The following is a 15,332-nucleotide window of genomic DNA, read 5'->3' as shown; positions in this document are numbered from 1 at the left end:
AGATTAAAAAAAAAAATTGACAAGGTGAGGAAATTTTCTGTGTTTTTCATTTTAAATTAAGATGGTCAAAAGCACCATTTTTCTTCTGCTTAGTAAAGTTTCAAAGTCAATGTTTGGTAGTAAACTTTGAAAGAACCATAATGTTTTGTTCAGAGTTATGAACATTGCAGTTATGAACCGCCATTCCCGAGGTGGTGGTAACTCTGAGATTCTACTGTATGTATTGGTATTCCTAAACCTGAATACTTAAAAAAAAAAAAAAAAAAAAAAAAAAAGCCAGGCTTAATTGCTTTAATTTTAAAGTTAATGTTCCCTACTCCTATGGATCTCCAGGGCTAAATCTCTGGTCCTGTTACTATTCTAAACATCTATTCCCATGAACTTCTGCTGTAAACGTACACTCTGTAATGGAAACCTGCCCCCAGAGCTCTAGACAGGCAGCTACTGCACATAAGACTAGTTTGAAGTCCATTTTAAGATTTTAGAACAGATTTTTTTTTTTTAATTGCTCCTGAGTCCCCCTTTCACCTGGTGTGGTTCTACAATGCCTTTCTAGTTCAAAGCTTGCTCCTTAAGAGTAGCTGTTTAAAATGACAATCTATCATTAAGTATAAAGAGACCTTCTTTTTACCATAAAAATACTTTAAAATCTATGTTTTAGAATCCTGCCAGCTAGTTCTTAGTTCTGTGATGGAGTGAGCTAGAGCAGTAAATGTTGTGCTGGGAGTTGTGCAGTTCCAAATCTAAAGCACAAGAGGTGAATGTGTGATTTATTATTTTTTTTATTTTTATGGACATGGGAGAGAGAAAATGGTAACTACCTAGAAAATATACCAAGGCAAGACATGTTCCATATGTGTACTTACTATAATCATGAGCTTCTTTCTGGAAAATAACTGTTATACATTGAGAACTTAAGAAATAGGGACTGTTCAACTGTCTTTAACCTGAGGCTTTTACAGCACTTCACAACCCATCCTCTCAAGGAAGTATTAGTGAGATTATAAACTCTTCTGGGCAGGAATGTTTTTTTTTTATGTGTTTTGACAGTGCCTATGACAATGCTGTCTTGGTTTGTGAGTGAGGCTCCCAGGTACTACTGTAATACTAATCCACATTCTGTAGATGGGGAAAACAGGCACAAACAGATTTAATCAAGTTCAGAGAGGAATTTGACTCTATGTAGTGAGTTAAAGATCCTTACTTTACCTCTTCACTACACCTAATGTAAAAACCAGTCTTGCAAAATCCTAGTGATAAACTACAGTGTTTAGATAAAGTTTGGCACACCTGATGAGGCCATGGTTATCCTACTTGCCATAGTGGACAATCTGATGTTTCAGGGGAAGACTTAAACAAACGTTCATAATACAACTAGCAAAGACCCTGATGCTGTAGACTCTTATGTGTGTGAAGTTACTGGGTTGAGTGGGGCAAATAAAAGATGATAGGAGCAAGTCCTAATTGTGCAGTGGTGTAGCTGCTAAGATGAAGAATTCTAGCCTGATCCTTGCAACTGTTCAGGTTACAGCTTGAGGCAGGAAAGCTGACCAACCTGAGATTTTACAAACTGAAATAAAAACTTACTTTATATATTAAAAAAAAAAAACTATAAAATTAACCATTAGAAAATTTGTATGCCAAAATACCAATGGATTTATTTACTGACCTCTCAGGACCACAGTAGATCAACAAAGTACTTTGTACACAATTTCAAACTAGTGTGAATTTTGACTGTAAACTCTAATCTCGGGCCAGTATGACCCTTCAGTAGCAGTACAATATGCTGTCATGTAAGACAAGCAAGCTTGATTCTTATACTTGGCTATTTTCAGTGCCCTGCTCATCAGACTGGTTCTTCCATCCTCGGTGCCTGGGCCAGCAACAATCTTTCTGGATGAATCATGTGGTGTTGACAGGCTTCTTAGTGAAGATGATGCAGGGCCTTTGCAGTAGGAGGGAAGCACTTGGAAGATGCTGAAGATGAAAGAAACTTTACCCTCCTCTCATTAAGGAAGAAATTCAGGAAACTCCCCAAAAACAAGCAAAACTGGTCTGAATGAACAAGACCTGTGTCAAATGCAAGGTCAGGGTCTGGGGCTACCAGGTTAATTAACCTATTGGCTGTAATAGCAGCAGCTGCTACTCCTGTAGCCCCTATGCATGGATCAGTATGACCTATCTGGAGTAGGGGCCTAGTACCTTGACTGCCGAGTGGTGCTAAAGTCCCTAGCATGGTCACCCCACACCCAGCCCTGGCTCCGCTCTACAAATAGAAAAAATAATTAATCCACTGAGAGGCGGGGGGAGGGGCAGAGTAACCTCAGGAGAGGTTATGCCTTGGGGATGGGGATAGTACCATAGAGACTGTGTGTAGGAGTAGTTACCAATGGGGGAGGGCAGTAATGGGAGGCCAGAGGGAGCCTAGAGCCCCTGTGAGGTATTGGGGGGGCAGAGACCATGGAGACCCCATGGGAATAGTGGGGGGGGGGGAGAGGGGCCCTGGAGACCTGGCAGGGGCAGGGGGGGGGGGTGAGACTAGAGCGACTCTGTGGGAATACTGGGGGGCAGAGGGACCCTGGAGACCCCGCGGGGGCAGTGGGGGGAGGCAGAGGGACCCTGGAGACCCCGCGGGGGCCGTGGGGGAACGGAGGAACCGCAGGGGGTAGTCGCGTAGAGGTCCCGGCCTCCCTCGCCCTCTCAGCCTGCAGGGGGCGCTGCCGCCTTCCCGTCCTCTCCGCCCCTCGCTCGGGAGGCGGGGCCAGGCCGCGCGGTGAACCCGGATGGCGCCCCGGAAGCGGAAAGGGGGCCCTGGCAGGACCGCAGAGACGTGACCTCCGGACGTCCGAGCGAGCGGGCCTGGGTGAGAGCGGAGCGGTCTGGGCGAGTCGTTCCTCCGCCTCGGGGAGCCGCCGCTGCCCGGCGGGTGTGGCCGTGGGGCTGCGGGGGCCGTTCGGGCGGGGTCTCCCCCCGGGCTGCGGCTGCCCCGGAGAGTTACTGGCACAGTCCGGCTCCCTCCCTCCCAAATGCGGTTCGGTCCCATCCCCACCCAGCCAGACCTTGTTGTAACCCCGGCCCCGGCCGGCCCGAGTCCCCAGTGGCGCTGAAGTGGGATCCCGGGGTGGAAGTTGAAGTAACACCGCGTAGCTCCCTCTCCGCTCATCCCGCCTCTAAACGTGTCTCAGCCCCTTCCAGGTGGCTTGATTGAAATCACCAAGTGGAAAGCCTCGATTTAAATCCTTGATTTTAATCAGCGTTTCCATTTGTACCTCAAGACATTTTGTGGCGAGAGCTGCATTCTCATTGGTAGATATAACCCTCAAAACATGTTGTTTTTCAACTTAAGCAGAGCCTTTACGTTACATTTGGTGCATCTTTTTGCTACTTAGTGATGATACACACGATGGTGTCTCCTGGATTCAGAGGCTGGGTCCAAATGCTTGTGATGACTTTGCCAGTCTCTTGCACTCAGTAACACCACCTCTGAGTCCTTCACGGGATCAAGCCTTTAATACAGTACATGACCTATTGTGCTGTATTTATAAAGCGTGATCTCAAAACTTAGAATTTCATTGACTGATTCTTTATGTAGAAAAGCATCCTGTAGCTCAAAGTTTTTGATAGAGACTTGTGAGTGCAGCATATTTTTTATTTAAATGTTTGAAGAGATTATAATAAGTTTAGGCCTTAACATATTTTGTATTAAATTCAGCTTTTGTTTTAACTGGATTTATTTTTAAAAAGAAAAACAATTTAAATGTTAAAAATCCAATTTTTTTTATCATACAAATCATCGATTTGGATCCACCCTGAGGAATATTGTGTTTAAAATCAGTCTATCTCCATAGTAACTAGCACTTTGCTTTTGCAGTACAGGCAATTAAAAATGGGTGGCCATTTTGGAAACTTGGAAAGAGTGAGGCATGTGATCACTTACAGCTTGTCTCCATTTGAGCAGAGGGCATTCCCTAACTACTTCACCAAAGGAATTCCAAATGTATGGAGGCGATTTCGTTCACAGGTCTTCAGGGTAGCTCCTCGTAAGTCCTAATTCCTTTGTTTGAGTGAATTATTTAAACTTCTGAACTGCCTTGTGTACCATATGTACTGCATTCACTAACGCCAGAGTTAAATTAAAGATGCTGATCGGTGTCATTTCTGCATCTATATTTCAGATCTTTGATATTTTTAAAAAGCTTATAAAATAATCTTCCCCTGCCCACAAGCATGGACTTTTATGTTAAAACTTTTATAAGAAGATCTTAAACAAATTCAGGGAATACAACCACCATCAAAACTACAAATGCATGAGACAATTTGTGGAGCAGGTATGCTACATAAAGGGAGATGAAAGAGAAAATGTTCTAGATATGGGGCCAGCAGCTGTCATGGGTGGATTTAAATTTAGAGGAATGGGCTAAGAGATGTCAGGAGGAACTCTTCATACACCATAGGGCCATTTATAGTACACACACGATTGCCTGCAAATCTAGGCATCCATAATAGGATGATGGCAGAGTGCAAATACTCATCGGGATGATTTTTAGGTGTTTAACTCTTACCTATATTGGCAAGGGCTTTAAAAATCCAAAGGAATCGCCTTAAAACATGGTGATCTCTGGAAGTGTTACTGTAGAGTCTATCCCAGGACTGTAATCAATGCAGCATAATGCAAGACATTTTCACGTATCTACTGTAATGTAACTTGTAGATATTCACTGCTTTTTTTTGTTTTGTTTAAGCTTTTGTGGTGGCCTATGTTGTTTACACCTGGGGGAACGAAGAATTTGAGCGACAGAAAAGGAAGAACGCTGCTGACTTTGAAAATGATGAGTAATACAGCTAATATGGAGATCTCAGTGTATTAATGTCAGTGTCCCTTCCTTGTTTCTAAACTTGTTCACATACACACAAAAAGATATTATAGCAGGCTGCGAAAGCTTGTTCAATAAATCTTAGTTCCTATCCTGCAGTGTTGTGTGGAATTCTTGTCTTTGACTGCTTTGTCTCACTCACTTGATACAACTGAGGCTCCCTGACAGATTTTAAATTCTGCAGAATCTAAGTTTTCATTTTAAGAGTGTCTAGCCTTTATCGCCATTAAAGACATTCCAGACACACTGAATGTAACTGATGCAGTGTTGTCTTCAGGCAGACAAAGGTGAGCTCTGGTCCTTCCCCGAGCTGCATCCCTGGCCCCATCCCCAGCCTCCGCACGGCTCCGCTCCCAGCCCTGCAACAGCCTCAGCTGCTGGCCATGGTTCCATTCCCAGCTGGGGACAAGGCCGGGAACGGAGCCGCACCTGGCCCAGGCCCAGCTGCAGCTCTGACCCGAGCCTCAGTCCAGCCCGAGACCCAGCCTCAGCCCCCTTACTCCTGTCGGCGTTTCCCCCTCCCCCAAGCCATGGCTCCAGGGGGGCATGGACAGCTGTAAGGGAGGATGCAACCCTCAAAAGTTTGGGAACCGCTGCCCTATTGTGAAAATGATTACACAATAATGGTTTTATTTAGCTGGCTCTTGTATGAGGTGTCTAATTCATTGGCCACTGGGATAAATTAGGTAGTGGTGTCACCAACCCAGAACAGAACTGTTTCTCAGTTCAGGGATGGTCCCTGTAAAATAAATCGTCTTTATACCTGAGATAGGTTTCTACTAGGCTATATTTAGATAATTTCCTGTCTGTAATGGCTGTTGTAGAGCTATATTTATACCCAAGGTTTTTCCTTTTCCAGCTTGTCTCTAAAAAGTAATCAGAAGATCTGTTTTCTTTTATGGGCAGTGTCAACACAGGCTCTGCCAGGGTATGCTAAAAGGGCTTCACCTTTCTCAGGCCAAACAGCTAAAGAACTTCAGCTAAAGAACTTCAGCCTTTCCCCTTTGCCTAGAGCTAGGATGAAAAGCACCCTTCTGCCACTCTACCATGTTGTTCCTCAGGCAGCTGCTGAGAATGTGTATGGCGTGTCCGTGGCAAAGACTGAGTGAAATTGTTTTCTCTGAATGCATATTGCCTTTGTGATAACTATCACTGTGTTCAGAGGGCTGCATCTTCAAGGAGCAAGACCATGTAGGAACACTGGCTGCATTTAACCTTAATAGCTTGATATTTAGCATAGTCTAACCCTAACTGAAGTGAAGAAGCTCATACTGCTTTGTCGGGAATGGATCAGCCCATCTTAAATGTTTGCCAAGCATGTAGAAAATCCTGAAGATAATGCAAATAGCCTTTCAGTGCTAAATCACCTTGTTGGCTCATCCTGTGCTGATGAAAAATTAGTTACATTGTTAGTTTGACTTTGAGTTATATTTTACTCCTGGGGGAATTGTGTGTGCCTGCAGAAAATGCCTCCTCCTCCCCCCCGCCAATTACTTCACTTCCCTGCAGCAAATGACAGGAAAGCCATGCAGGGGGCAAGGCAGGGGGATGAGCATGGGTGCAGTTTTTTGGGGGGATTTCCCCCCAAAGGCAAGACATAGGGGGGCACATGGGGTTACATGCTGCTCCCCCCACCCATTTCTGCAAGCGCAGAGTTGCCCAGCTGAAGGAGGCTACCTCTCAGCTCTGCTGACTCTGCAGCTGAATGCTGCCTTTTTCTAATGCCAGTCATGCTTCCTTTCTGGCTGCTGGGAGCCTTCCTGTTTCTGTGCAACAGTGAGTGCCTGTGGTGGGGCTGGGTAAGGGGAGGGGAATAAGGCAAGGGGGGTGGGTGAAGAGGCAGTGGGGAAGGAAGTGGGGTGGAACAGGGCAGGGGGAGGAGAATGTGGAAGGAAGGGGAGGGGGGAAGTGGGAGCCTGGCATGCAGCAGCAGCTGGGGTCCCCTGGTAAGCAAGCCCATCGAACCCTCAGCCCGACAAGCCCAACCCTACCCAGACCCCAACCAGCTACACCTGGACCCCCACCCCATCAAGCCCCACTCCCCCAGCACCCAGACCCCCCCACTAAGCCCCTCAAACCCAGACCACCCCTGCTGAGCCCCATCTCCCCAGAGCCCCCCCACACACACACAGAGCCCAAACCACCTTCACCTGGATCCTCTGAAGTCCCATTGCCCCTGCACCCCCACAATGAGCCCCTGTGCATCCCAATCTCCCACTGAGCCGCCCACACCCAGATTGCCCCACACAGAAACCTCTCACCCAACACCTGGATCCCCCCCACTAAGCCCCTCCACACTTGGATCCTGCAGGGCTGAGCCTGCCCGCCCACACCTGATGCAGAGGGGCAGGACCCCGGGGTGTTTCTCGGACAGGCCCAGCCCTTGCACTACGTCAGGGTCAGGTGCAGCCTCACTGCCGAATCCCTGTACTGGGGGAGGTGGAGGCTTCAGGGTGATCTCCCACCTCAGTGCAGCCAGTGGCCTGTGCTCCCCACTGCTATGCTGGAGCCACATTTATTTATTGACAAATACAATTTGCAGAATTTTAAAATACTGTGCACATAATTTTTATTTTTTTGGAGCAGAATTCCCTCAGGAGTAATATTTCAGTGGCACCAAAGCCTAAACCTAGTGTACTGAAACAGCTACAATTTCCAAGCCATTATGGCAAACATTGGTAGGTGATAGCTTTTGTACTAGTAAGAATGGTGGCAAAGCTCATCAAAGGCAGACTTAATAATACTAGATCACAGTATAAGGCCCATTATTGTTAGAGAAAAGACAGGCTTCCTTTGCAAGCTTTCAGCAACTTAAGAGATTTTGCTTTTTTTCCTCCCTCCCTCATCAAACGCATCTGTTTCAAAGCTTAAATGACAGGTTTAGCCTGCTACAAGTAAAACTAATGAAAAGTGTAAAACATTCTTTTTTTTTCAAACAATGCTCTACAGTTTGATTTTACTGAACTCGTATAGTTTCTGTATCAGTTCCTGTAATGGATGTCTTCCCTAGGGAAGGACTATTTCTTCAAGCTGGGGAACACATTCTTTCTGCTGCATGCCAAAAGCACTTGGCTACAGCATTTGCTTTATTTTAATTTTTTTACTTGCTTTGTCAAGCCTGAGAATATTTCAAGTGCTGAGAGCTGTTGAACTAAAATTTGAGCAAATTGCTGCATTCTGCTGCAGTGCATCTCCACCCCGCTCTTTGATTCACACAGACATCCTTCATCCCAAACTTAGTATCCATATCCTTTATGTTAATCCTTATCCGGTAAAGAATGCCAGCTAAATGACAGCCCACATCTGATGTCCTTTCACGTCAGGGCTGGGAAAGCTGCCATTACCCATGTTTTACCTGTTCTGGAAATAAAAAGACAACTGGTTGACTTTCACTGCTATGATATTCACCTTTCAGAGGAAATACAAGAGGGGACTTGCATAAGCAAGAAAATAGGGAGAGTGCTGCTTTCTAAACTGGAAGCTACTGTTTCCCAAGAGGGGGGCAGCTATGTTTATACAGCTCATCAGACTTTCAAAGTCCGCTACAGACAAATTAACTATCACACCACACAACCCACAAGTCCCATTTAACAAATAGGGAAATTGGCACATAAAGGAGGTTATGTGACTTGTACAAGATCGTGCCAGCTGAGATTCTAACAGCCTTTCCAGGATGCTTAAAGTGCCTGGCCAGGGCCGGCTCCAGGCACCAGCTTAACAAGCAGGTGCTTGGGGCGGCCAAGGGAGAGGGGTGGCAGGTCCCTCACTCCCTCTAGGAGCAAAGGACCTGCCGCCGCCGATCGCGGCTTCCCCCCCCCCCCCCCCCCCCGGGGTTGCCGGCTTTTTTTTTTTTTTTTTGCTTGGGGAGGCAGAAATGCTGGAGCTGGCCCTGGTGCTGGCTGACAATTGCTTCTTGTACTCATCTCTGCTTGTTTGTAAGGGCTGCTAAGTAGGCAATATAGAGACTGGCCGGAGAATGTACTAGGGTTCCTCAGAATGATGATGAACAAGATGCAAAGGAAAAAAGGGCTCATCGTCAGCACAATCAATTGCTTCAGGCTCAGCCCTTTTGACCTGCTGTACTTTACCAACTGATCTCTATCTTAAACAGCAGGCCCAGAGAGAGGGTTACAAAAGGTTTAATTCTTGCTCCCAGTGAGCTGGTACAGAGGTAGCCAGAAGTGAGTGAGTGAGAGAGAGAGAGAGTGTGTGTGGGTGTGGGTGTGGGTGTGGGTGTGGGTGTGGGTGTGGGTGGAGGGGAGAGAGACAGAAAATCTGTCTGATACTATGTAAGGTTTCTATTTTGAACACCAGTCCAATTGGCTTACAAGATAAATGCAAGGGCTGTTTTTTGCATATTTAGAGGGCATCAGTCCTACAACGTGGCATTATAATTGAAATTCCACCCTCCGAGTTGGCATCAGCAAGTATCTGCACATGAAGTTGTGGAAAACTACTGTACACCCTTCTAGGTCAAGGCTGTTTGATAGGGATCATTTAAAGCTTTCTGCACTGGAATTTCTACATCAATTGTATTTTAACTGTATTGTGTCATTATACAGTAGCTTCAAAGGAACTCAGAATACTTTTCAGCCACTATGCTCTCCAGAATCCTCAGTGTTCCTAAAATAAGTGTAAGGGAATGAGCTAAAGATATTCATTCCTACACTAGCTCTAATCTCCAAAACCCTTCACTAGATTGATTCCCACTGAGATATAACTGTATGTGGAGTAGATTTGGGAGCCAGGTACAGAGTGCTGCACATGCATAGCACCATAGACAGGAAGTGACCTCAAAAGGTCAAGTCAAGCCCCCTGTGCTGAGACAGGACCTTCCTTGACAGGTGTTTAGCTAACCTATTCTTAAAACCTTCCAATGATGGGGATTCCACAACCTCCCTTAGAAGCCTATTCTAGAGCCTAACTACCCTTATAGTTCAAAAGTTATTCCTAATATCTAACCTAAATCTCTCTTAGTGCAGATTAAGCCAATTACTGCTTGTCCTACCTTCAGTGGACATAGAGAACTGTTGATCATAGTCCTCTTACAGCCCTTAACATACTTGGAAGACTATCTGCCTAAACATGCCCAGTTTTTTATAACCTTTCCTCAGAGGTCAAGTGTTCTAAACCTTTTATAATTTGTTGCCTTCTTCTCCAATTTCACCACATCTTTCCTAAAGTGTGGGGCCCAGAACTGGACACAGTACTCCTGAGGCCTTGCCAGTGCCACGTCCAGCAGGACAATTACTTCCCATCTCTTACATATGACATTACAGTTAATACACCCCAGAATGATATTAACCTTTTTCACAATTGCATCACAATGACGACTCATATTCCATTTGTGATCTACTATAACACCCAAATCCTTTTCAGCAGTACTACTGCCTAGCCAGTTATTCCCCATTTTGTAGTGGTGTATTTGACCTTTCCTTCCTAAGCATAGTACTTTGCATGTCTTTATTGACTCTCATCTTGATTTCGAATCAATTTTCTAATTTGTCAAGCTCATTTTGAATTCTAATCCTGTCCTCCAAAGTGCTTGCAACCCCTCCCATCTTGGTGTTATCCACAAATTTTATACATATGCCCCACTTCATTATCCAAGTCACTAATAGTACTGGACCCAGCCCTGACCCCTGCAGGATCACACTAGATCAGGGTTGGGCAAACCTTTTCGCCCAAGGGCCACATGTGGGTATGGAAATTGTATGGCAGGCTATGAATGCTCATGAAATTGGGGGTTAAGGTGCAGGAGGGGGTGAGGGCTCTGGCTGAGGGTACGGCCAGAAATGAGTTCAGGATGTGGAAGGGGGCTCTAGGCTGGGGCAGGAGTGGGGGGGGGGGGTGCAGGAGGATGGAACCAAGGGGTTCAGAGGGCAGGAGGGGGATCGGCTGGGGAAGGGGTGCTGGATCCAGGCAGGGCTTACCTCAAGCAGCTCCCAGAAGCAGCGGCATGTCCCCCCTTCGACTCCTTCGCGGAAGCGCAGCCAGGTGGCTCTGTGTGCTGCCCCCGCCGCAGGCACCACCCCTACAACTCCCATTGGCTGCGGTTGCTGATGGGAGCTGTGGAGGCAGCACTTGGGGCAGGGGCAGCATGCGGAGCCCCCTGAATGCCCCTACGTTTAGGAGACGGAGGGGGGATATGCCACTGCTTCCGGGAGCCGCGCAGAGCCACGGCACATGTGGAGTGGGTCGAGCCACGGCACATGTCGAGTAGTTTAAGCCCCGGACCCCACGCCCCAGCAGGAGCTCGAGGGCCGGATTAAGATGTCTGAAGGGCCAGATGCAGCCCCTAGGCCGTAGTTTGCCCACCCCTACACTAGATACACCCTCAGAGTTTTACAGCAAACCCTTGATAACTACTCCTGGTCAACTATTTGTGTACCCAATTTATAGTAATTTCATCTAGACCATGTTTCCCTAGTTTAAGAAAATGTCATGTAGGGACTGAATTAAATAGCATGAAATTCAATAAGGAGAAATGCAAAGTACTCCACTTAGGAAAGAACAATCAGTTGTATACATACAAAATGGGAAATGACTATCTAAGGAGAACTGCAGAAAGGGATCTGGGGTCACAGCGGATCACAAGCTAAATAAGTCAACAATGTAACACCGGGGGAGGGGGGGAGAGAGAGGGAGAAGGGGCAGCAAACCTCATTCTGGGATGTATTAGCAGGAGTGTTGTAAGCAAGACATGAGAAGTATTTCTTCCACTCTACTCCACACTGATTAGGCTTCAACTGGAGTATTGTGTCAAATTCTGGGTGCCACATTTTAAGAAAGATGTGGACAAATTGGAGAAAGTGCAGAGAACAGCAACAAAAATGATTACATGTCTAGAAAACATGACCTATGAGGGAACATTGAAAAAATTGGGTTTGTTGTCCTCTGTCTTCTCTTCTCCAGAAACACAACAGTTTTCAAATACATAAAAGGTTGTTACAAGAAGGAGGGAGAAAAACAGTTATCCTTAACCTCGGAGGATAGGACAAGCAGCAATGAGCTTAAATTGCAGCCAGGGTTAGGTTGGACATTAGAAACTTCTTGGCAGGATGGTTAAGCACAGGAATAAATTGGTCTAGATAATAGAATCATAGAATATCAGGGTTGGAAGGGACCTCAGGAGGTCATCTAGTCCAACCCCCCGCTCAAAGCAAGACCAATTCCCAACTAAATCATCCCAGCCAGGACTTTGTCAAGCCTGACCTTAAAAACCTCTAAGGAAGGAGATTCCACCACCTCCCTAGGTAACCCATTCCAGTGCTTCACCACCCTCTTAGTGAAAAAGTTTTTCCTAATATCCAACCTAAACCTCCCCCACTGCAACTTGAGACCATTACTCCTTGTTCTGTCATCAGGTACCACTGAGAACAGTCTAGATCCATCCTCTTTGGAACCCCCTTTCAGGTAGTTGAAAGCAGCTATCAAATCCCCCCTCATTCTTCTCTTCTGCAGACTAAACAATCCCAGTTCCCTCAGCCTCTCCTCATAAGTCATGTGCTCCAGCCCCCTAATCATTTTTGTTGCCCTCCGCTGGACTCTTTCCAATTTTTCCACATCCTTCTTGTAGTGTGGGGCCCAAAACTGGACACAGTACTCCAGATGAGGCCTCACCAATGTCGAATAGAGGGGAATGATCACGGCCCTCGAGCTGCTGGCAATGCCCCTACTAATACAGCCCAAAATGCCGTTAGCCTTCTTGGCAACAAGGGCAGACTGTTGACTCATATCCAGCTTCTCGTCCACTGTAACCCCTAGGTCCTTTTCCGCAGAACTGCTTCCTAGCCATTCGGTCCGTAGTCTGTAACAACATATGGGATTCTTCCATCCTAAGTGCAGGACTCTGCCCTTGTCCTTAGTGAACCTCATCAGGTTTCTTTTGGCCCAATCCTCTAATTTGTCTAGGTCCCTCTGTATCCTATCCCTACCCTCCAGCGTATCTACCACTCCTCCCAGTTTAGCGTCATCTGCAAACTTGCTGAGGGTGCAGTCCACGCCATCCTCCAGATCATTAGTGAAGATATTGAACAAAATAGTCCTGCCATGAGTGCAGGGTACTAGACTAGATCACCTCTTGAGATCCCTTTCAGTCCTACAATTCTATGATTCTATGAATGTGTCAAAAGTCTTAATAAACTCAAGATTTTCACATCTACTACTTCCCTCGTATGCAGGAGGCCATGAAGGAGAGGAAAATACTATTAGGCCAAGAACACAAAAGCAAACTCCTAGACCAGTTTGCCTCTAAAGTGAAAGATTTTTTGGGCAGATGAGAGGAAACTTGCCTTTCATTTTCTTGCCTTTCCTTCTTTTATTATCTGCCCCAGTTTTCCTACAAGCTGCTAGTCCACCCCACCAAAGGGGGCTGTACTGGGCTATCGCCCAGATGTTATAGGGTACACACAGAGGGTGTGGATGAGAGCTGGCAGCAAAGACAGAGTCATAGGAGGAAGACAATATAGTCTTGCAAGTCAGGACTCATTCTAAAAAAGTCTTGAGACAGCCCTTTCTGCCAACACAGCACCCTTTAATTGGCCTTGTGCAACTCTTGGGGACATCCTTACTCTTTAAGGCCTAATGTGTTAGGAAAGCGGTTCTCAAACTTTAGTAACCCGATGACCCCCATTTTGATTTAAAATGTTTGAGACCCCAAAACCCCCCTGCCCCACCCCCTTCCCAAAGACCATGCCCCTGCTCACTCCCTCCCCTCCCCTCACTCACTTCACCAGTCTGGGGCAGGTTTGGGTGCAGGAGGGGGTGCAGAGTGCGGGCTCTGGGCTGGGAGTTTGGGTGCAGGAGGGAGCAGGTGCGGGCTCTGGACTGGGGCAGGGAGTTAGCGTGCAGGAAGGGGTGAGGGTGTGGCGCTTACCTCAGGCAGCTCCCAAAAGCGACCGGCACATCCATCAGGCAGCAGCTCCTAGGTGGGGGCCCAGGAGGTCTCCACATTATGTCCCTGCCTGCAGGCACTGCCCCCGTAGCTCCCATTGGTCACCGTTCCCGGCCAATGGGAGCTGCAGAGTCAGTGCTTGGGCTGGGATGTGCTGGCTGCTTTTAGGAGCAGCGCAGACCCAGGGTCCCCGCTCCTCACCCTCCCTCCCAGCGCCTCCTTCACGCCGGGGAACCTGAAGGAGGGGGGGGGGGGGAAGAGAAAAGAGTGGTGTTGATCAGTGGGACCCATGGACCTCCTGGAGTACCCTCAGGGACCTCCAGGGGTCTACAGACCCCCGTTTGAGAAATGCGGTGTTAGGAGAAAGACTAAGCCTAAAGTCCGTACAGGGAGGACTGGAGCTTAATTTTAAACAGTCTCAGCTGAAAGATCCATACTTAAATATGCCAGATCTCAAGCCATGTAGTTCATCCTAACAAAGGATCTGGATAAACTCTGCCGGCTTTTGACCCTGTTGTGGTGGTACAGGCTCTTTCAAAGCTAATTCTCATACACCTACACCACGTTCTCCAGCTTATACATATGCTACTTTTGATCAGGAAAAGTCTAGATGAAAAAGAAACAGCAGGAGTGGGAGGTAGACTATTTCCACTGCTGAGGTTTTCATCTCAGGCACTGCACAGGGCCCTGGTAAGGATACAGTAGATGCCCAATTGCATTCATTTCACCTCCAGCATTTTATTTAAAAGGCTATTTTACATATATAAAGAATCCATGTGTGAGAAAGTGGGAGGCATTGCTGTCGTTTGAGTAGAACCCACTCTGACGCTCTCAGCAGCAGATATTGCTAGTAGTAGTTTACAGTTGAATGTCAAGCTGACAGCAATTTGAAGCTACCTTGCTGCTGCTGCCTCTTCCAGCCAATTAAACACCCACTTGGGCTAGGCCTCCTGGGTAAGCAACAACTGTATCATTACTTTTACTCATATACATACAGCACCATGTACATTACCTTTGAATAGGTCCATATTAACTCCCCAGAAACTAACATTTATAATTATGCATTATGAATTTTGAATGAAAATCAGGAAGTACAAAGCCCTTCAGCATTAATAAAAGGACACAAAACATGCCTCTGATGGTGGTGGTATATAATATTTGATGTGGAAAAGCTGAGGCGCACAGGTTAAATAATTTGCTCAAGCTGTTTTAATGCACTAAAAGTGAGGAGCAGAATCAAACTCCCATCTTCCACTCTCAAGCTAAAACTATGAGACAATGCTTCCTCCCCTATTTAAGAAATCCACAACATTTTAAGTACTTGCAGCCACGGAAGTGAAAAGGTTACACCTGTTGCTCCCCAGTGAATACACTGGGGCCAATGAGGCCAACAACCCTTTTTGCAGGCAGGTACACAGCCTTAGGTTTAAAAAAAGTAACAGTTTGTATGATCAGTTTCCCCACATACTAAAGTACACGTGTAAGAAAAGTAAATATAGTTTGCCAGATGGATAGACCTTGAACTAGGTGACTTTAGTAGACATTAACTTATTAAATTTCTC

The 15,332-nt window shown here is 46.4% G+C and overlaps 1 protein-coding gene across 1 annotated transcript; it reads left to right on the top strand.

Moving 5' to 3' along the window:
- Window positions 1-2,765: 2,765 nt before the first annotated feature.
- On the top strand, window positions 2,766-4,965 carry LOC112115886 (cytochrome b-c1 complex subunit 8). The gene is made up of 3 exons (XM_024213099.1): window positions 2,766-2,863; window positions 3,872-4,040; window positions 4,743-4,965. The coding sequence occupies exons 2-3, from the start codon at window positions 3,887-3,889 to the stop codon at window positions 4,835-4,837; spliced, it is 249 nt and encodes an 82-aa protein (XP_024068867.1). The 5' UTR covers window positions 2,766-2,863; window positions 3,872-3,886; the 3' UTR covers window positions 4,838-4,965.
- The last annotated feature ends 10,367 nt before the right edge of the window (window positions 4,966-15,332 follow it).

The sequence above is a fragment of the Terrapene carolina genome, unplaced genomic scaffold (genome assembly GCF_002925995.2).
Source record: "Terrapene carolina triunguis isolate 2854851 unplaced genomic scaffold, T_m_triunguis-2.0 Scaffold629, whole genome shotgun sequence".
Lineage (NCBI taxonomy): Eukaryota > Metazoa > Chordata > Testudines > Emydidae > Terrapene > Terrapene triunguis.
Note: the sequence above shows the minus strand (reverse complement) of the source record. Positions and strands in the feature narration are given on the sequence as shown.

What these genes read in the sequence shown, in the direction of transcription:
- LOC112115886 (XM_024213099.1), top strand. Translation starts at nt 3,887, where the DNA reads ATGGGTGGCCATTTTGGAAACTTGGAAAGAGTGAGGCATGTGATCACT. An exon ending in GGTCTTCAGGGTAGCTCCTC is followed by an intron (nt 4,041 to 4,742) that starts GTAAGTCCTAAT and finishes GTTTTGTTTAAG; the next exon opens with CTTTTGTGGTGGCCTATGTT.